This window comes from Carcharhinus amblyrhynchos, chromosome 33, assembly GCF_965287045.1.
Source record: "Carcharhinus amblyrhynchos chromosome 33, sCarAmb.v2.hapA, whole genome shotgun sequence".
NCBI lineage: Eukaryota > Metazoa > Chordata > Chondrichthyes > Carcharhiniformes > Carcharhinidae > Carcharhinus > Carcharhinus amblyrhynchos.
This window is the reverse complement of record NC_137356.1, coordinates 13,969,478-13,990,237: the sequence shown is the minus strand read 5'-3', so window position 1 is coordinate 13,990,237 and position 20,760 is coordinate 13,969,478. Positions and strand designations below refer to the sequence as shown.

The 20,760-nt window shown below is 48.1% G+C and overlaps 2 protein-coding genes across 2 annotated transcripts in view; both read right to left on the bottom strand.

The window, feature by feature from the left end:
- Window positions 1-8,371: 8,371 nt before the first annotated feature.
- On the bottom strand, window positions 8,372-18,000 carry LOC145360902 (adhesion G protein-coupled receptor E5-like). The gene is made up of 5 exons (XM_080216405.1): window positions 17,992-18,000; window positions 16,979-17,070; window positions 12,474-12,642; window positions 9,612-9,680; window positions 8,372-8,600 (listed from the first exon to the last, which is right to left on the bottom strand). Exons 1-5 carry the CDS (start codon window positions 17,998-18,000, stop codon window positions 8,550-8,552), a joined length of 390 nt encoding a protein of 129 aa, XP_080072531.1. The 3' UTR covers window positions 8,372-8,549.
- Window positions 18,001-18,219: 219 nt separating this feature from the next.
- LOC145360901 (adhesion G protein-coupled receptor L3-like) overlaps window positions 18,220-20,760 on the bottom strand; it is a 29,376-nt gene continuing 26,835 nt past the window's right edge. The window contains exon 12 of the mRNA XM_080216404.1: window positions 18,220-18,400. Within this exon, the coding sequence (XP_080072530.1) occupies window positions 18,316-18,400 (85 nt within the window). The 3' untranslated portion in view covers window positions 18,220-18,315. The remainder of the gene's footprint in view (window positions 18,401-20,760) is intronic.

Here is a 20,760-nt window from a genome sequence, read left to right as displayed (position 1 = left end):
CCCCTTAGTGTCCAAAGATGTGTAGGTTAGGTGGATTGGCCATGCTAAATTGCTCCTTGGTGTTAGGGTGGTTAGCAGGATAAGTTCATGGGGGTGACGGGGATAGGTGGAATTGTTGGTGAGAACTCAGTGGACTGAATGGCCTCCTTCTGCACTGTCGGGAATCTATGATTCTCCGAGAAAGGGGCGAGCAATAACATTGTAGCTCATTCCACGCTTAACGGAGGGTAACATTCTACACAAGACAAGGATCTCAGTGACGGGCCCGCCTAACCGAAGGAGAAACGTTTTTTCATAATCAGAGCGCTTCCCCTTGCCGTGAACGGGACGTCCCGAGGACGTGAGTGACCCAATAGAAATACAAAAGTCTTTCTTTTGGCCAGGGGGCTGGGTGCAAATGGGAAGGGTCAGGCAGAGAGGTTTGGAATTCTGGAGAATACGGAGCAGTGTGACCAATACCTGGGATGGAGAGAGCGAGAGGTGACGAGGGTCTCAGAGAGTATTGAGAGGGTCTTGAGTGCAGGAGAGGAGGGATCGAGATGGTGAAGGAATTAAAACTGAGGATCTGAAAGTCGGAGATTTGGAGACTGGCTGGGAAGCCGATGAGGTTAAGGCTGGGCTTTTTTTTAGCGCTGTAGTGTTTTGAATTGCAAATGTGCATTTCGTTCACACGTAGCCGCTGTACAGAATTGGACCCGGAGAGGGCACTGGAGTCACGTACCTGAGTTATGAGCCGTATCTAAGTCTCGCAGGGTATGAGGCCCAAAGAGTTTTAGGAGGGGTTGGCATGTAGAGAAGGAAATGTGGCTGATGAAGAGAGTGTGAGGGAGGACGTACAATCAAACTCATGATCTAAATATAGATCTATATTTTAGGACATTTTCCTAAAATTTGAGCATGGGATTGGTGGCTGCTGTCTCCGTGAGGGACTAAGCTGGATTGGAGCGGCAGATAGGAGAAGGATTGGCTTGGAATTCTGCTTATCATTGGGTCAAGATGGAGCAAGAGGAGATACAAAGACCACCACCCTTTCCCTGTTGTGGCCAATCACCATTCGGGCTGTTGGGGAGCCAATAAGAAGGAGACTTGCAAATTCCACTGACAACCACAGATTCTAATTGGTCGAGACAGCAAAGAGTCCATTGGCCTTTCATTGTTAATGTACCCCATAATGGCGGCCATATTGTCACTGTCAACAAGCAAGGGGAAGCTTATCCTGCCCCCTTGGCATGGAGCAAGAGTCTAAGTTGGCTTGACCGGGATGCCAAGAGCCATGATGAGCAAGTTCTGCAGCAGAGGGTTTACCGTTGAGCCTGTGATGAGGGCGGCACGGTGGCACAATGGTTGGCACTGCTGCCTCACAGCACCAGGGACCCCGGCTCGATTCTCGGCCTCAGGTCACTGCCTGCGCCGAGTCACGTATTGTACAGGGCAGAGGGAGGCCATTCGTCCCATCGAACCCGCACCAACAACTATCCCCCCTATCCCCGTCAGCCCACCCAACCACTGCCACTAAGGGCCAACGTATCATGGCCAATCAACCCAACCTGTACATCTGTTGGACCTTCTCCTCGTGTCTGTGTGGGTTTCCTCCGGTTTCCTCCCACAGTCTGAAAGACGGGATGGTTAGATGTATGCTAAATTCTCCCTCAGTGTACCCGAACAGGCCCCCCCGAGTGTCAAAACGCTCTCCACTGCAGTTTTTCGGGCAACTATTGGAACTAAAATAACCCAACATGATATTGGCAAGAAGTGGGTTAACTGTGTGGAGGTCTGTCAGTGGAACTGCTGGAAATGTTGTTGCACTGTGCTAATATATTAAAATATTTTTTTCAAAAACTGTAATGCTATTTATGGAACCAAATCCCATCGATTAGCAACTGCTGTTTAGTTTTTTTTTTCCTGGTTATATATTTATATTCTGCTGTTTGTAAATGGTTGTAAATGTTCACAACTTTTTGAGTTCTGTTTTAGAAAGCGAGAGGGATTGTTTCCGCTTAACTTAACTCCCCACCGGGGTGGGGTGGGTCAGAGCGGCTTTGAGTTGGACCCGCGCTTGGACATCCTGCCCAGGGGTGGCACAGTGGCTGGCGCTGCAGCCTCACAGCGCCAGGGAACCCGGGTTCGATTCCAACCTCGGGTGACTGTGTGGAACGGGCACATTCTTCCCTGCGTCTGCGTGGGTTTCCTCCGGATGTTCCGGTTTCCTCCTACAGCCTGCAAGATGTGCAGGTTAGGTGGATTGGCCATGCTAAATTGTCCCTTAGTGTCCAAAGATGTGCAGGTTAGGTGGATTGGCCATGCTAAATTGTCCCTTAGTGTCCAAAGATGTGCAGGTTAGGTGGATTGGCCATGCTAAATTGCCCCTTAGTGTCCAAAGATGTGCAGGTTAGGTGGATTGGCCATGCTAAGTTGTCCCTTAGTATCCAAAGATGTGCAGGTTAGGTGGATTGGCCATGCTAAGTTGTCCCTTAGTATCCAAAGATGTGCGGGTTAGGTGGATTGGCCATGCTAAATTGCCCCTTAGTGTCCAAAGATGTGCAGGTTAGGTGGATTGGCCATGCTAAATTGCCCCTTAGTGTCCAAAGATGTGCAGGTTAGGTGGATTGGCCATGCTAAATTGTCCCTTAGTGTCCAAAAATGTGTAGGTTAGGTGGATTGGCCATGCTAAATTACCCCTTAGTGTCCAAAGATGTGTAGATTAAGGGGATTGGCCATACTAAATGTGCACAGTTATAAGAATAGGTTGATTGAATGGACAGAGGCGGATTGTTCTTTCGGAGGGCCAGTGAAAGACTCAATGGGCCGAATGGCCTTCTCCTGCCCTGTAGGGATTCTGTGAGGTGTGGGCACCGGGCCTGTATCCACCCTATTTGATACCCGAGTCTTTAAGAGGCAACCCATTCTCAAGACAGGAGAGGCCACGGAGGAGGGTGGATTGGCCACTTGAGGGCTGCCTCCTCGGAGCACGTCAGCAGGGCGAGGGCACGACCGAGCGCCCTTTTCACGGTTGCCCCTGCTCCCCCCGCCCTCCCCACCCCCGCCCTGACTTCCCACTGCCGCTCGCGCCGGTTGGCATCGAGCTGGAGCCGTCCCGCAGAGGCTGCCTCGGCCCCACCATTCCAGCGTGGCTCGCCGCTGAATCCGTCACCATTAAGCGCACACGATCTCGTCGCTTCACGGCCCCTGGTCCCCGCGATAACCCCCCCCTCCCCACCCCACCCCACCCTGTTCTCCCCGCTTCCTCCGTGTAAATACTTCCTTGTGAGTTTTAGCACTTTCCTTTCACGTTGAGTAACGTTTGCTTTCTGAGAAATGTTAAAGGAGACTTTATTTGCGGTCCGGGTGTTGGGATAACTGTGTATTAAGGCGCGTTTACTGTTGATTTTTCGATGAAAGTACATGAATGTATATATTTTTTTGACTGCTGCGTTTTGCACCCTCCGCAACTCTTTTCCACCTTGACTCTTGCGGTTTCATCTTAGCAGCAGTTCCCTTTTTAAATAAAAGCGAGACAAGATTCCCAGACTCTCTCCTTTATTGTGCTGGTCGCAATCGCCACGGTATCGTGTCTGAATACTCCGCGCACTCTCATTGAACAAGAGAGGCGATTTTACACTGGGACGTGCTGGAGTGACAGAGGTGTTAGCGAGGCCTCAGCGTGTTTAACGGAAGCCCTTGTTTGTTTAAAATTAATTCACGGGACATGGGTGCCGCTGGCTGGGCCAGCATTTATTGCCCGTCTTTAGTTGCCCCTTGGAGGGCAGTTGAGAGTCAACCACGTTGCTGTGACTCTGGAGTCACATGTAGGCCAGACCAGGTAAGGACGGCAGATTTCCTCCCCCAAATTAACAAACCAGATGGGTTTTTCCGACATTGGTTTCATGGTCATCAGTAGGTTCTTAATTTCAGATTTTTTTTTATTGAATTCAAATGCTACTACCTCCCGTGGTGGGATTCGAACCCCGGGTCCCCAGAACTTGAGTTGAGTTTCTGGATTAATAGTCTAGCAATAATACCACTAGGCCATCACCTCCGTGCTTCTGTCTTGCACAGGGCTGTTGAACAGGACTGGAAGGTAAGTCTTTGTATGCAAAATGATAACTGGGAGACTGTGTGGACTTGTCTAATTTTGAGTGGCACACTGGTTAGCACTGCTGCCTCTCAGCTCCAGGGACCCGGGTTCAGTTCCGGCCTCCGGCTCACTGTCTGCGTGGAGCCTGCATGTTCTCCCCATGTCTGCGTGGGGTTTCCTCCGGGTGCTCTGGTTTCCTCCCACACTCCCAAGATATGCACCAAGTAGCTAGAATAGACACAGTAAGTAAGTCCCACAACACCAGCTTAAAGTCCAACAGGTTTATTTTGGTAGCACGAGCTTCCGGAGCACTGCCCCTTCATCGGGTCCTTTTTTGTTTCTACACGCCCTCCTAGTAGGCCTGTTTCAGGGTCTGGCACCCTGTCCACGGCTTTATCAGGTGATGAAGGAGCAATGCTCCAAAAGCTCATGCTGCCAAATGAACCTGTTAGACTTTAACCTGTGAGTCCAAAGATGTGCGGGTTAGGCGGATTGGCCATGCTAAATTAACCCTAGGGGATTAGCTAGGGCAAATATGTGAATTTACGGGAATAGGACTTGGGTGGCACGGTGGTCGGTGCAGAACCCGGGTCCCTGGCGCCATGAGGCAACAGTGCCAACCATCATGCCCTCCCTGTCATCATTTTCGCAGGGTATCTTCAAGAGGACAGACCTATTTGCCATCCCTAATTGCCCTCCAGAAAGAGGTGACGAGCCAGTGGTGGTGACGTTGGTACGAAAATCACGGGGGCTGACCGTCAGCCATTTTGGGAGAGGACCCAGTTGACGATCGCTCCCTTGGGATCTCTGACTGACCGAGAACACTGAGACCACCCTTGGGGCAGGGATTGCGGGAGGGGGGGGGGGTTGCAGGGAGAGGGCAAGGAATTTGCCACGGGTACCAAGTGACAAGAAGTGTCAGCGTCAACATCAAAACCTCAGCATCAAAAGACAGAAGCCAATGAGGGTGAGGTAACTTTGGGCCCTTCCAAAAAAAAGGATCTGAGGTCAAATATCACAAACATCAGGAAAAATAAATTGTTCTTTTATATTTTGAGTCCAACCTAAAAGACGTCCAATAAAATAAAGGAATGACCTAATACGCAATTCGAACCAACCCAAAAAAAACCCCCTCAAACTTAGAAAATGCTGGAAAAACTCAGCAGGTCTGATAAAGTTAATTTATTTCTTCGTCACAAGTGAGGTTTATATTAACACTGCAATGAAGTTACTGTGAAAATTCCCCAGCAGCTCATAGAATCCCTACAGAGGAGGCCATTCAGCCCACCCAGACCCTGTAACCCCGCATATCAACCTACTAACTCCCCCTAGCCGCTAAGGGACAATTTCGCACGGTCAATCAACCTATCCCGCACATCTTGGGACTGTGGGAGGAAACCCACACAGACACGGGGAGAATGTGCAGACTCCACACAGACAGTGACCCGAGGCCGGAATCGAACCCCGGGTCCCTGGCGCTGTGAGGCAGCAGTGCTAACCCGCTGTGCCACCCGTGCTGGCAGTGTCTGTGGAGAGAGGAGAGAGCCAACATTTTAGAGCAGATGGGTCTATTCGGCACTCTGCTCCCAGGGGGGAAATCAGTCTGCACCCAGACACAGATAAGGCTGTGGACAGAGCACTAGGCCCTGAAGCAGGCCTACTTGAAGGGCGTTCCCCCGTTACCCTCCCTGCTAACAGAAACCAGGCAAAAAAGCTGCGGGACAGAGTAGTCCCTTGAGATAATTAAAGAGGCTTGCAGAAATTTTGAGTTAATTTAATTTCCAGGGTTGCAAAACCAAGTGGGACTGCTAACTCCAGGAGCAATGGTTGCCTGGGCAATGAGTCAGGCAACTGGCTATTCATGGCAAACTATGATATCTCAGTGTTAATTCAGAGGCCAAATTTAAATCAGTCCTTACAAGGCAAAACTACTCCTTAAAACACCAGTAGTTTGGATAATCCTGGACTCTTTTTCACTTCTTAATGAAATCGTAGAATCTCCGTAGTGTGGAACAGGCCATTCGGCCCATTGCGTCTGCACCGACCACAATACCAACCAGTCCTATTCTCGTAAACCTGTTTTTTACCCTCGCTAACACTGGGGTTAATTTAGCATGGCCAATCCACCTAACCCACACATCTTTGGACTCACAACACCAGGTTAAAGTCCAACAGGTTTACTTGGCAGCACGAGCTTTTGGAGCATTGCCCCTTCATCACCTGATAAGGACGTGGACAGAGTGCTAGGCCCTGAAACAGGCCTACTAGGAGGGCGCGTAGAAACAAAAAAAAGGACCTGATGAAGGGGCAATGCTCCTAAAGCTCATGTTGCCGAAATAAACCTGTTGGACTTTAACCTGGTGTTGTGGGACTTACTCACTGTGTCGACATTAGTCCAACGCCGGCAAGTCCACATCACATCTTTGGACTGCGGGAGGAAATCCGGAGCATTCCGGAGGAAAACCACGCAGGCAAAATCCATACAAGACGGTGACCCAAGCTGGGAATCGAACCCGGGTCCCTGGCGCTGAGAGGCAGCGGTGTTAACCACCGTGCCACCGTGCCATGCACTGAAAGTGCGACTCATCCTCTGAATCCAATACCCCCCCCCGGCCCACCAGATGCCAATTGTTAGCCACCCCGGGGCTTTTGCGACCTTTTGCACCATCCATTCAAATGCGTCCAGCCTTCTTGGTATCGAAACGCAGAAGCCAATCGGTGGGGGGGGGGGGTGGGGGGGGGGTGGGGGGGGTTGTTGTGGGGGGGGTTGGGGGGGGGGGGAGGTGAAGAAACTGGGGCCCAAAAACAAGAAGGACCTGAGGTAAAAGTGCGACGAAAATCAGCAAAGACAAGATCGTTTTTTTTATTATTTCGAGTTTCACGGAACCTCACAGCAAGCGAGACATGAACAAGGCGATTTACACATCGGTGACCAGAAGTGGCCACCATCTCAATTCGGAAGGTCATAAAAATATAATCTGAATAGCCACAACCACATCGCAACTGGAAAGATGAGCGCAAAGATACACGTTAAAATATTAACCAAATTACTAAACGGACAAAGAGGTTAATTAGCCCCATCAAGTGTTGAGAAATAAAACCCGCAAATATAACAATTCCTGAAAAGTGACTGATGCATTTACATTTTATATCATTAATGATTGCACACGTCCGGTGATTACACCTTCCTCTCCAGTGTCACAATGCTTTGTCACTACAAAGTGCTACATCAATCATGCAATTCTGACAGCGCAGAGGAGGCCATTCAGCCCATCTCGTATACAGCAAACCAGCATTTTTTTACACTCATCCAGACCCTCACCCATAACCCACGTATTTATCCCACTAATCCACCTAACCTGTACATCTTTGGACACTAAGGGGCAATTTAGCATGGCCAATCCACCTAACCTGCCCATCTTTGGACACTAAGGGGCAATTTAGCATGGCCAATCCACCTAACCTGCCCATCTTTGGACACTAAGGGGCAATTTAACATGGCCAATTTATCTAACCTACACATCTTTGGACACTAAGAAGTAACTTAGCATGGGCAACCCACCTAACCTGCACATCTTTAGACACGAAGAGGCAATTTAACATGGCCAATCCGCCTAACTTCTTTGGACACTAAGGACAATTTATCATGGCCAATCCATCTAATCCACGCATCTTTGGACACTAAGGGGCAATTTAGCATGGCCAATGCACCTAACCCACACATTGGATGCTAAATTGAAATTTAGCATAGCTTATTTACCCAACCTACACATTTTTGGACACTAAGGGGCAATTTAGCATGGCCAATCCAACCTACCTACACATCTTTGGAGTGTGGGAGGAAACCGGAGCACCTGGAGGAAAACCACGCAGACACGGGGAGAACTCCGCACAGAGAGACAGTCACCCAAGGCCGGAATCGAACCTGGATCCCTGGCACTGTGAGGCAGCGCACCACATTCGTGGGATGTGGGGTGTCACTGGCTCGGCCAGCGTTTATTGTTCATCCCTAATTGTCTTTGAGAAGATGGCGATGAGCTTAAAGCCCTGCAGTTACACACCTCATCCAAATAGTGCTCTCTGTTGAAGCCACTCAGGAAGGATTATGGGGGGGGGTGGAGGAGTGGATGGGCAACGTGAGATGGCACATTTCACGTGACTGTCCGAATTTGAACTTACGCTCGATGATGAAGGAAATGCATAGGTTTGGATGATGGGTAGAGAAGCGGGCATTGAATCGGGGGGGGGAGGCGACCGTGGTAGGGAGTGGTGGGTGGGGGAGGGGGGGGTGGTGTGACACAGCAAAAAAAAGACACATGTTAAAGGGTCAAGGGTCAACAGTCAGGTGCTACACACTGGCAGCATTGTGGGAGAGTAAGGTGAAAGACCATGATACACGTGCAGTGAGATTGTACCAGCTCCTGATCAATGTGAAGGGCACATTGAGGCAAAGTAGCGGATCTGTGGCTGCCCCTCAGCTGTAAATATTGGTGGATGATTCGGATTTCCGGTTTCCCATTGATTTCTGCAATCAAACGGACAGGAATAGGTATCATTAAATGAGATTAATCCTCTGTTAGTTTTTCACCATTTATATTTCTCGCGTTGTAAGGCATTCGTAGAATCCTGACGGGGCAGAAAGAGGCCATTCAGCCCATCGAGTCTGCAGTGGCTCTCTGAAGGAGCATCCCACCCAGGGCCTCTCCTCCACCCCTGTCCCGGTAACCCTGCGCATTTATCATGGTCAATCCACCCAACGTGCACATCTCTGGACACTAAGAGGCGATTTAGCATGGTCAATCCACCTAACCCGCACATCTCTGGACACTAAGGGACAATTTAGTACGGCCAATCCACCTAACCCGCACATCTCTGGACACTAAGGGACAATTTAGTACGGTCAATCCACCCAACGTGCACATCTCTGGACACTAAGGGGCAATTTAGCATGGCCAATCCATCTAACCCGCATATCTCTGGACACTAAGGGGCAATTTAGCATGGTCAATCCACCCAACGTGCACATCTCTGGACACTAAGGGACAATTTAGCATGGCCAATCCATCTAACCTTAAAGTAAAGTTTATTTATTAGTCACAAGTAAGGCTTACCTTAACACTGCAATGAAGTTACTGTGAAAATACCCTAGTTGCCACACTCTGATGCCTGTTCAAGCACGCTGAGGGAGAATTTAACATGGCCAATGTACCTAACCAGCACATCTTTCAGACTGGGGGAGGAAACCGGAGCACCCGGAAGAAACCCACGCAGACACGGGGAGAACGTGCAGATTCCACACAGGCAGTGACCCGAGCTGGGAATCGAACCCAGGTCCCTGGGGCTGTGAGGCAGCAGTGCCACTCACCGTGCCACCCTTGTTCCTGGCAATGGACCCCCATCAGCACACACTGCCTCCCCCACACAGATTGTACCACCCTCAAAACGCTGCCCCTCCTTAAACATACGCTGCCCCCTCCTTCACCCGCTGACTCACTCGCTATTGGTAACCCTTGACCCATGCATGACAGGTCCTTACAGTTAAGGATGATCCTGAGCTCGTGTTCCCGATGATCCTCGACATTCCATTCAGAAACTCGTTGCGCACCTGTGGGAAGAGAGACCGTGACCATGAGAGGTTCGTTCCGCAGTCCCACTCTCCGTGAAAGAATGTAGGAAGAGTAAACACCAACATCTTAATAAATACAGAAGATCATAAGAGATAGAAGCAGAATTAGGCCATTTGACCCATTGAGTTTGTCCTGCCATTCAATCAAGGCTGATAAGTTTCTCAATCCCATTCTCCTGCCTTTTCCCCATAACCCCTGATCCCCTTATTAATCAGGAACCTATCTATCTTTGTCTTAAAGACACTCAATGACCTGGCCTCCACAGCCTTCTGTGGCAAAGAGTTCCACAGGTTCCCCACTCTCTGGCTGAAGAAGTTCATAGGAACATGGGAATTATTTTCTTATTTTCCTTATTTGTGGGACTTAGGCTGGCTAGCATTTATTGCCCATCGCTAACTGCCCTTGGAGGGCAGTTGAGAGTCAACCACATTGCTGTGTCTCTGGAGTTGCATGTAGGCCAGACCGGGTAAGGATTTACTTCCCCAAAGGAACATTAGTGACCCAGATGGGTTTTTCCGACAGTGGTTTCATCAGTAACCATTAGGGTATAGATAGAGTAAACAGTGGTAAGCTATTTCCTATGTTAGAAACGCTCAGTACAAGGGGCCATGGACTTAGGGTGAGGGGGGAGAGGTATAACACGGGTATTAGAGGGAGGTTTTTCACACAGAGGGTAGTGGGGGTATGGAATGCTCTACCAAGTAAGGTGGTGGAGGCAGGCACGCTGGAGTTGTTTAAGAGTAACTTAGACAGGTACATGAGTGGGTTGGAGATGGGAGGATATAGGAGACTGTTTTAAATAAGGTTCATTAGCATTGGGACGTCCCTGGTAAGGTGTAAGGATGTGGAATGATACTAATGTTTTTCTCTTTTAATTCACAGGTTTTAAGTCGGTCCGCCTTGTTGTCCAACGAGGGGCAAACACGCAATGGGTCGTACTGGGGCTGCTCTTGGTTGTTCGAGATTGGCCTAGTGCTTCATGTCGTTAGTGTGTGCTTAAACTGGACCAGATACTGGGCAAGACGACAGCTCAGTGACTATCACTGTTGGCTGTGCAGACACATGGATTTGGGCCGGTGTCTGTGGGAGTTTGCGCATTCTCCCCGTGCTTGCGTGGGTTTTCTCCGGGTGCTCCGGTTTCCTCCCACACCCCAAAGATGTGCTGTTAGGCTGATTGGCAGGAATAAATTGTCCCTAAATCAGTTTCCCTCAATCTGGATGGTCATAAGTATAGATAAGGGACATGGGTGGAGGGGGGGACGGGTAATGTTAAAATGGCGGCACAGGCTCGTTTTTGTTCTTTGTAGATTCTTAATTCCAAATTTTTTAAAATTGAATTCAAATTCTGCCGTGGTGGGATTTTGAACCTGGGTCCCCAGGATACTAACTAAGTTTCTGGATTAATAGTCAAGCGGTAATACCACTAGGCCATCACCGTCCGCTGAATTAGGGGTGAGAGTGGGCCATTCAGCCCTTCGAACCTGCTCTGCCATTCTATATGATCATGGCTGATCTCCATCTCATCCTAATTCTACTCTCCCCCGTTGCCCTTTATCCCGCTTTTGAGCAGATATATATCGATCTCCTTCTTGAATCCATTGATTGATTCAGCATCCACTGCACTCTGAGGCAGTGAGTTCCATAGATTCACAACCCTCTGTGGGAAATAGCTTGTCCTTATCTCTGAATTGAACTTTCCCACCACCCCACCGCTGGCTCTACAACTATGACCCCTTGTCCGAGACTGTTCTAGAAGGGAGAACACTTGGTTAGCATTTACTCATCAATCCCGTTGAGTATTTTATAACCTCAATCAAATCCTCCTCATTCTTCTGTACTCCAGCGAGGACAAGCCCAATCCACTCAACCTCTCCTCATACGACAGCCCCTTCAATTCCTATTCATCTCAGCTCTAAAAGGGTGATGGCATGTCCGCTATGACTCTCACCAACTTTTACAGATGCACCATAGAAAGCATTCTTTCTGGTTGTATCACAGCTTGGTCTGGGCTCCTGTTCTGCCCAAGACCACAAGGAACTACAAAAGGTCATGAACATAGCCCAATCCATCAGGCAAACCAGCCTCCCATCCATTGACTCTGTCTACACTTCCCACTGCCTGGGCAAAGCAGCCAGCGTAATTAAGGACCCCACACACCCCACACATTCTCTCTTCCACCTTCTTCCATCAGGAAAAAGATACAAAAGTCTGAGATCACGTACCGACCGACTCAAGAACAGCTTCTTCCCTGCTGCTGTCAGACTTTTGAATGGACCTACCTCGCATTAAGTTGATCTTTCATGGTGTGGAATGCCCTGCCCACGACAAGAGTGGACTTGCCAACATTAAGGGCGCTTAAATGGTCATTGGATGAACATATGGATGATGTTGGAATAGTGTAGGTTAGATAGGCTTTAGATTGGTTTCACAGGTTGGCACAACATCGAGGGCTGAAGGGCCTGTACTGCGCTGTAATGTTCTCTACACCCTCGCTATGACTGTAACACGGCATTCTGCGCACTCTCTCCTTTCCTTCTCTATGAACGGTACGCGCTCAAGAAACAATACTTTTCAGTGCATCCCAATACATGTGACAATAATAAATCAAATCAACACCACCCCCCCACAACACCACCACCCACCCACTGTCCCCTGCCCTGCTATGAGCAGTGGGCAGGATAGGTCGATGGTTCAGTCCCAGCCGTAGTAGTTGTGTTTGGGACAGTTCTCTTCGCTGAATCGTGGCCGATTGGCCTTTCGATGCCGCCTACCTGTTTGGACATGAGGCAGTGCAGGACAAAAATGAAAACCCCTTGCAGGCTATTGGTCACGGTAAATATGTAGGACATGTAGATGGTGCTGCCGGTGAAGTGGAAGAAGCCAAACACCCAGGTACCACCCAAGACAACCAGCTGAGCGATCGCTGTACAAGTGAACGATCTGCGGAAAAAGTGAACACCGTTCAAAATAATCAACATTGCCAGTGTCTCTCCTACCTCATTGCTGCACACCTACTGGCTTAGCACTGCTGCCTCACAGGGACCCGGGTTCAATTCCAGCCTCAGGTCACCGTCTGTGTGGAGTTTACACATTCTCCCCGTCGCACCCCAGTGAATGTAATCCCAACCAACCCAATCTCTCCTCATACGTCAGTCCCGCCATGCCAGGAACCAGCCTGGTAAACCCCCTCTGCCCTCCCTCCAGACCAAGAGAATCCTTCCTCAGACAAGGAGACTAAAACTACACACAACATTCCAAGTGTGACCACACCAAGGCCCGGTATAATTGCAGCAACACATCCCTGCACTCAAATCCCCTCACTGTGAAGGTCAATAACACTGCTGCCTCACAGCACCAGGGACCCGGGTTCGATTCCCGGCTCGGGTCACTGCCTGTGCGGTGTCTGCACATTCTCCCCGTGTCTGCGTGGGTTTCCTCCGGTTTCCTCCCACAATGCTGGTTAGGGTGCATTGGCCGTGCTACATTCTCCCTCAGTGTACCCAAACAGGCACTGGAGTGTGGTGACTAGGGGATTTTCACAGTAACTTCATTGCAGTGTTAATGTCAGCCTACTTGTGACACTAATGAATAAACTTTAAACTTTTTAAACTTTGAAACTTTAAGTATAGCGGCTGCCTTCTTCACTGCCTGTTGCACTTGCTTACTTAACTTCAATGACTGGTGTACAAGGACACCCAGGTCCCATTGCGAATTCCCCTTTCTCAGTTTATAGACATTTAGATAATAACCTGTCTTTCTATTATTGCTACCAAAGTGGATAAGCTCTCATTTCTCCACATTATACTGCATGTACCATTCTCTCAACTTGTCTAGATCACACTGAGGCATTTCTGTACCCTTCTCACAGCCCACCCTCCCACATCAGAATCATTATTCTATATATTGTGAATAGTTTGGGGTCTTAGCACCGATCCCTGTGGGTAACCCGCTAGTCACTGCTTACCATTCGGGGGAAAAAAAACTCCTTTATTCCTACTCTTTGTTTCCTGAGTGACAGCCAGTTTTCTATCCATCTCAATACACTGCCCCCCATCCCATTACTTTAATTTTACTCTCTAATCTGGTGCGGCAACAATAATCTCTCTCTCAATGTCAACAAAGCAAAGGGGATTGTCATCGACTTCAGTAAAGGAGAAAGTGACCCTGTCTACATCAACGGGGATGAACTAGAAAGGGTCGAGAGCTTCAAGTTTTTAGGTGTCCAGATCACCAACAACCTGTCCTGGTCCCCCCCCATGCCGACACTATAGTTAAGAAAGCCCCACCAACGCCTCCACTTTCTCAGAAGGCTAAGGAAATTTGGCATGTCAGTTACGACTCTCACCAACTTTTACAGATGCATCATAGAAAGCATTCTTTCTGGTTGTGTCACAGCTTGGTCTGGGCTCCTGCTCTGCCCAAGACCGCAAGGAAATACAAAAGGTCATGAACGTAGCCCAATCCATCACGCAAACCACCCACTGACTCTGTCTACACTTCCCGCTGCCTCGGCAAAGCAGCCGGCATAATTAAGGACCCCACGCATCCCGGACATTCTCTCTTCCACCTTCTTCCATCAGTAAAAAGATACAAAAGTCTGAGGTCCCATACCAACCGACTCAAGAACAGCTTCTTCCCTGCTGCTGTCAGACTTTTGAATGGACCTACCTCACGTTAAGTTGATCTTTCTCTACACCCTAGCTATGACTGTAACACTACATTCTGCACCCTCTCAAAGAACAAAGAAAATTACAGCACAGGAACAGGCCCTTCGGCCCTCCGAGTCTGCACTGACCATGCTGTCCAACTGAACTAAAACTCCCTATCTTTTCTTTCTCTATGAACAGTATGCTTTATCTGTATAGCGCGCAAGAAACCATACTTTTCACTGTATTCCAATACATGCGACAACAATAAATCAAATCAAAATCAAAATCTCTTATGTGGAACTTTGTTGAAAGGCTTCTGAAAGTCCAAATAAACCACATCGCTCGAACGAATAGAAATAAATTGGCAGGGTCTTCATCTTGGGGGTGAGGGTGGGAGAGTTGTGGTGGGTGTGGGATAGGGTCATACCTGCCAGCCCAGGAAACAGTTCACAGAGCCACGGGGGCTTTTTGAAAGATCTCCCTCAGTTCTCTGGAACTTTGTCCCAGTTGTTGTTGTTAACATTTGGTGATTGCAACTCTCACATCCCATCATCCCCCCACATTCCCACCGTCCCCATCCCAACCCAATGCCAGCTCATGCCAAACCACCTACCCTATTGTCTCTTTCGGCCCCATGCCAACACATGTCAAATTCACCCACTACCTTTTTCCCTTAAACTCTCCGTGCCAACTCGCCCATGGGCAGACCTCAGGAGCCATGTTGAGATTTAAAAAATAACATTTGTAATATCCATTGTAGCCTTCACTATATATAAAAAAATTCCATTCGTAAATGCTCATTCAAAACACTTAAACTCCCTCGAGTACTTAATCCCTTATGAAACAAACAGTTGTATTCATAATCCTACATAACCAACAGCTAATCCTTCAAAAACCCAATTGCGCTGTCAATCAAACCATAAACTTTGGACCCCCTACTGAGATAATGGTGAGTGATAATGGTGGCAACAGCCACGTTAATAGGAGTCAGACATATTGATGTGGAACTGGAGTCGGATAGGGTCCCATGCAAAATAAAAACAGGAGGATGCCTTCCCTACCAACAACAACTTGCATTTATATGGCCCCCTTAACATACTTTTAAATGCACAGTGGAGCTATTTGACAGCGAACCACGTCATTGGCTAACACAGATGCCAATCGATAGAATGAATGAAGTGGTGACAATCTACAGAATGAAAATGAACGTAAAAATAGGATGAAAGTTACAAATATCGGAAGACGCAATGGCAGGAATGCAGAGGTCAAAATAAATAGTCAACAGCTGGAAGAGCGATCTCAATGTGGCTATTGGGAACAAACTTGGTGGGAGCCATAAAAGCAGCAAAGCCATTTGAACTCAGTTTAGACAGACCCCCCCCATTGACAGTTGTAAGTGGTTTAATCCACACTGTGGGAGGTACAACTTTTAGTGTAGTTATAAATGCACTTAAATAGGCTGACGAGGTCTGGAGAGCCATCAAGCTGTGAAATATAAGAACCTTACAAATGGATATCGAAAGGTCAGGAGAGTGGGCCAGATGGAGTTTAACGGGGATAAGCGTGAGGTCATACATTTTGGTCCGAAAAGTGGGAAGGAGACTTATTATCTAAACGGAGACAGACTTTGGGGTGCTCTGGTGCAGAGGGATCTGGGTGTCCTTGTTCATAAGCCACAGAAAACTAGCATGCAGATACAGCAGATAATAAAGAAAAGTGAATGGAATTTTTGCATTTATAGCTAAAGGGATAGAATATAAAGGTAAGGAAGTGTTGTTGTAACTATACAGGGCGTTGGTGAGGCCGCACCTGGAGTATTGTGCACAGTTTTGGTCCCCTTATTTGAGTAAAGATATAGTGACATTAGAGGCAGTTCACAGGAGGTTCACTAGATTGATCCCAGAGATGAGGGGTTTGTCATATGGAGAGAGATTGAATAGACTGGGTCTGTACTTGTTGGAGTTTAGAAGGCTAAGGGGGGATCTTATAGAGGCATATAAGATAATGAAGGGTTTGGATAGGGTAGAGGTAGAGAGATTCTTCCTGCTTAGAAAGGATAGCAGGACTAGAGGGCACAGCCTCAAGATAAGGGGGGGACAGTTTAGATCGGAGTTGAGGAGGAACTTCTTCACTCAAAGGGTGGTGAATCTCTGGAATTCTCTGCCTGTTGAAGTGGTGGAGGCTGCCTCGCTGAATATATTTAAGCCACGGGTAGATAGGTTTCTGATAGACAGGGGAATTAAGGGTTATGGGGAGAAAGCGGGAAAGTGGAACTGATCCACTTCAGATCAGCCATGATCTTATTGAATGGCGGGGCAGGCTCGGAGGGCTCGATGGCCTACTCCTGCTCCTATTTCTTGAGTTCTTATGAGGGGTTTGTCGTGTGAAGAGAGATTAGGCCGATACTCTCTGGAATTTAGGAGAATGAGGGGAGATCAAATTGAGGTACACAAGATGATAAAAGCTCTGGATATAAAGTGGCCCAGGAGCTAAGGCAGGTTGGTGGATGAATGAATGACATTCAGGCTGCCTTTTTCACTCAGTGGGGAAACTCGGGGAACTGAAATAAGGAAGAGACAAGCTGGAGGATGAAGATAAATAAAATTTATAAAGAAACAGGATTTTACCTCACTTTCCGAAAGTGTGGGACATCGGTACTCAGCATGGAGAATTTACCAATCAACTTCCACAGAGTAATCAGGAAGAAACACATGTTCATCTGTAAATAAGAAAACAGAACGTGAGAAATGGGAACAGGAGGAGACCATTAGGGTTTGTTTCTGTTATTCTTTCATGGGATGTGGGCATTGCTGGCAAGGCCAGCATTTGTTGCCCATCTCTAATTGCCCCTTGAATTGGCCATTTCAGAGGGGCGGTTAAAGAGTCAACCACATTGCTGTGGATCTGGAGTCACGTGTAGGCCAGACTGGGTAAGGACGGCAGTGAACCAGATGGGTTTTTACAACAAACATTTCACGGTCACCGTTAGACTTTTAAGAGCAATTTTCTTTTATTGAACTCAAATGTTGCCATCTGCCACAACGGGATTTGAACCCTGGTCCCCACAGCGTTGCCCTGGATTTCTAGTTCAGTGATAATACCACTTCATTGCCCCCTAAATATTCAGGTGCAGGGGTGTGAAGCCAAACCTCCAGAGATGTGGAGGGTGAAACTAGAACTAGGGGGGGGGCATGGCCTCAAAATAAGGGGGAGCAGATTTAGGATTGAGTTGAGGAGGAACTTCTTCACACAAAGAGTTGTGAATCTGTGGAATTCCCTGCCTAGTAAATGAGGCTAACTCACTGAGTGTTTTTTAGGGCAAGGATAGATGCGTTTTTGAACAGTAGAGGAATTAAGGGTTATGGTGAGCGGGCGGGTAAGTGGAGCTGAGTCCACAAGAAGATCAGCCATGAACAAAAGGACAAAGAAAATTACAGCACAGGAACAGGCCTTTCGGTCCTCCGAGCCTGTACTGACCATGGTACCCGACTGAATGAAAAACCCCCTATCCTATCCTTAATCCCTCCATCCCCCTCCTATTCATGTATTTGTCCAGACGCCCCTTAAGATTCATGATGGTATCTGCTTCTCCCAGCGGTGACTTCCAGGCACCCACCACCCTCTGCGTCAAAAAACTTGCCTCGTACATCCCCTTTAAACTTTGGCCCACGCACCGTAAACCTGTGTCCCCCCCACCCCCCCCAGTAATTGACTCTTCCACCCTGGGAGAAAGCTTCTGACAATCCAATGAGTGGCGGAGCAGGTTCAAGGGGCTTATGTTACAAGATCAACAGATGTTGAACGAGGGAGAAATATTAACCCAAGGCACTGGGAGAACCACCCTCAACTTTTCCAGCCTTCTGGAAGGCTGTGAGAAAGAGTCTCCCGGATGCGGCAGTTGGACTTTGCTTGCCAGCAGAAGGCTCCCATTTGCTGGACCACAAGTGTACGAGATGTTTGGGATTTACGACGTGGATCTTACCCCAAGGATTACACAGACTGGACCAAGGAAAGCCCAGATGTATCCAGATTCCAGGCTCAACCAGCAGCTGGGGGGTGAAAGAGACATTACAAATCATGTTCTAGTTGGATAGTCATTGACAATTTTAGTTACAGTATAAAACTTCTCGTTCAACTGTTCCATGCAACCAAACACACGCTCACAATTCCTGAACACTGCTCCCGACAGCACGATTTAACTGGATTTCACCACCACCCTGAGGTCCAGGATGATGTTTTGGCTATGATTACGAGGACAGATTTTCGGAGCCACCCCTGGATAGTTCATGCCAGCATCCCCTCTTTCCACCTTTGGACGGAGATGGCAAATGAGGACACGGAGCGGCACAGGGTGGTTAGCACTGCTGCCAGGGACCCGGGTTCGATTCTGGCCTTGGGTCACTGTCTGCGCGGAGCCTGCACGTTCTCCCCGTGTCTGCGTGGGTTTCCTCCGGATTCCCCATTTCTCCCCACAGTCTGAAAGGTGTCCGGATTAGGTTGATTGGCCTTGCTAAATTGACCCTCAGATCATTAGTGAGTAAATATGTGGGGTTACAGGGATAGTGCGTGGGTTGGCTTGTGATCAGTGCAGATTCAATGGGCCGAATGGCCTCCTTCCACACTGTAGGGATTCTACAATTCTATGAGGACAACACAACTAATCCTAGCAAGAGTGTAGTCCAAGGGATAAAGCTGAAACTATGTAATCTGTGTGTGATAAAGCGATAGATCTATGTGAGTGTGATATACGGACAGGATCTATGTGAGTGTCCATACATAGATATACGGACAGTACCTAATCTGTGTATTATAGATGTACAGTGTCACGTCTGTGTGATATATGGATGGTGTTGAGATTCATGATATATGGACAATGTCTAGCCTGTGTGATATAGGGACAATGACTAGACTGTGTGACATATGGACAATGTCTAGACTGTATGATATATGGACAATGTCTAGACTGTGTGACATATGGACAATGTCTAGACTGTGTGATATATGGACAATGTCTAGACTGTGTGACATATGGACAATGTCTAGACTGTATGATATATGGACAATGTCTAGACTGTGTGACATATGGACCATGTCTAGACTGTGTGATATATGGATAGGATGTGGTCTTTATTGGTACTTGGGCAGTTCTTGCTTTTTATTGCTATAATCAGGAAACTTTTAATAATCAATCCATATTTTTCGACCAATCATGTCAATACCCCATGTTACTAAATGCCAAGGTCCTTTCAGATGATAGCGCAAGCATTCCAACTCTCCATTCCATCTTTCAGTAACCCAATACAAACCAGCAAATCAGTACTGACACCATGGCCAAACCCCAAATATTCTCACTCACCATCTTGCTTCCCTTACTTCAGTAAGCAAAAAGAGCACAGCATGGTGACACAGTGGGTTAGCATTGCTGCCTCACAGCGCCAGGGTCCTGGGTTCAATTCCAGCCTCGGGTCACTGTCCGTGCAGAGTCTGCACATTCTCCCTGTGTCTGCATGGGTTTCCTCCAGGTGCTCCGGTTTCCTCCCGCAGTCCAAAGACATGCAGGTTAAGTGGCTTGACCATGCTAAATCCCCGCTTAGTGTCCCATAATGTGCAGGTTAAGTGGATTGATCACGCTAAATTTCTCCTTAGTGTCCAAAGATGTGCAGGTTAGGTGGATTGGCCATGCAAAATTGCCCCTTAATGTCCAACAATGTGTAGGTTTGGTGGATTGGCCATGCTAAATTGCCCCCTAGTGTCCAAAGGTGTGCGGGTTAGGTGGATTGACCATGCTAAATTGTCTCTTAGTGTCCAAAGATGTGCAGGTTAGGTGGATTGGCCATGCTAAATTGTCCTTTAGTATCCAAAGATGTGCAGGTTAGGTGGATTGGCCATGTTAAATTGTCCCTTAATGTCCAAAGATATGCAGGTTAGGTGGATTGGCCATGCTAAATTGTCCCTTAGTGTCCAAAGATGTGCAGGTTAGGTGGATTGGCCATGCTAAATTGTCCTTTAGTATCCAAAGATGTGCAGGTTAGGTGGATTGGCCATGTTAAATTGTCCCTTAATGTCCAAAGATATGCAGGTTAGGTGGATTGGCCATGTTAAATTGCCCCTTAGTGTCCAAAGATATGCAGGTTAGGTGGATTGGCCATGTGTGGGGTTATGGGGATAGGAGGGAAGAGGGCCTGGAGAAGGTACTCTGCCAGAAAACTGGTGCAGACCGATGGGCTGAATGGCCTGTCCTGAACTACAGGGATTCTGTGATAACACCTTGATGTACCAGTTGCCAACAGTCAATGGTCAAATCCCAGCGATGTGATTGGACGAGTGCCCCCCAGACAGGAGGAAGGGTAGGACCAATTTGATTCAACATTTGTGACGTTCTATCTTCAAATAGTAACAGGAAGGAGCG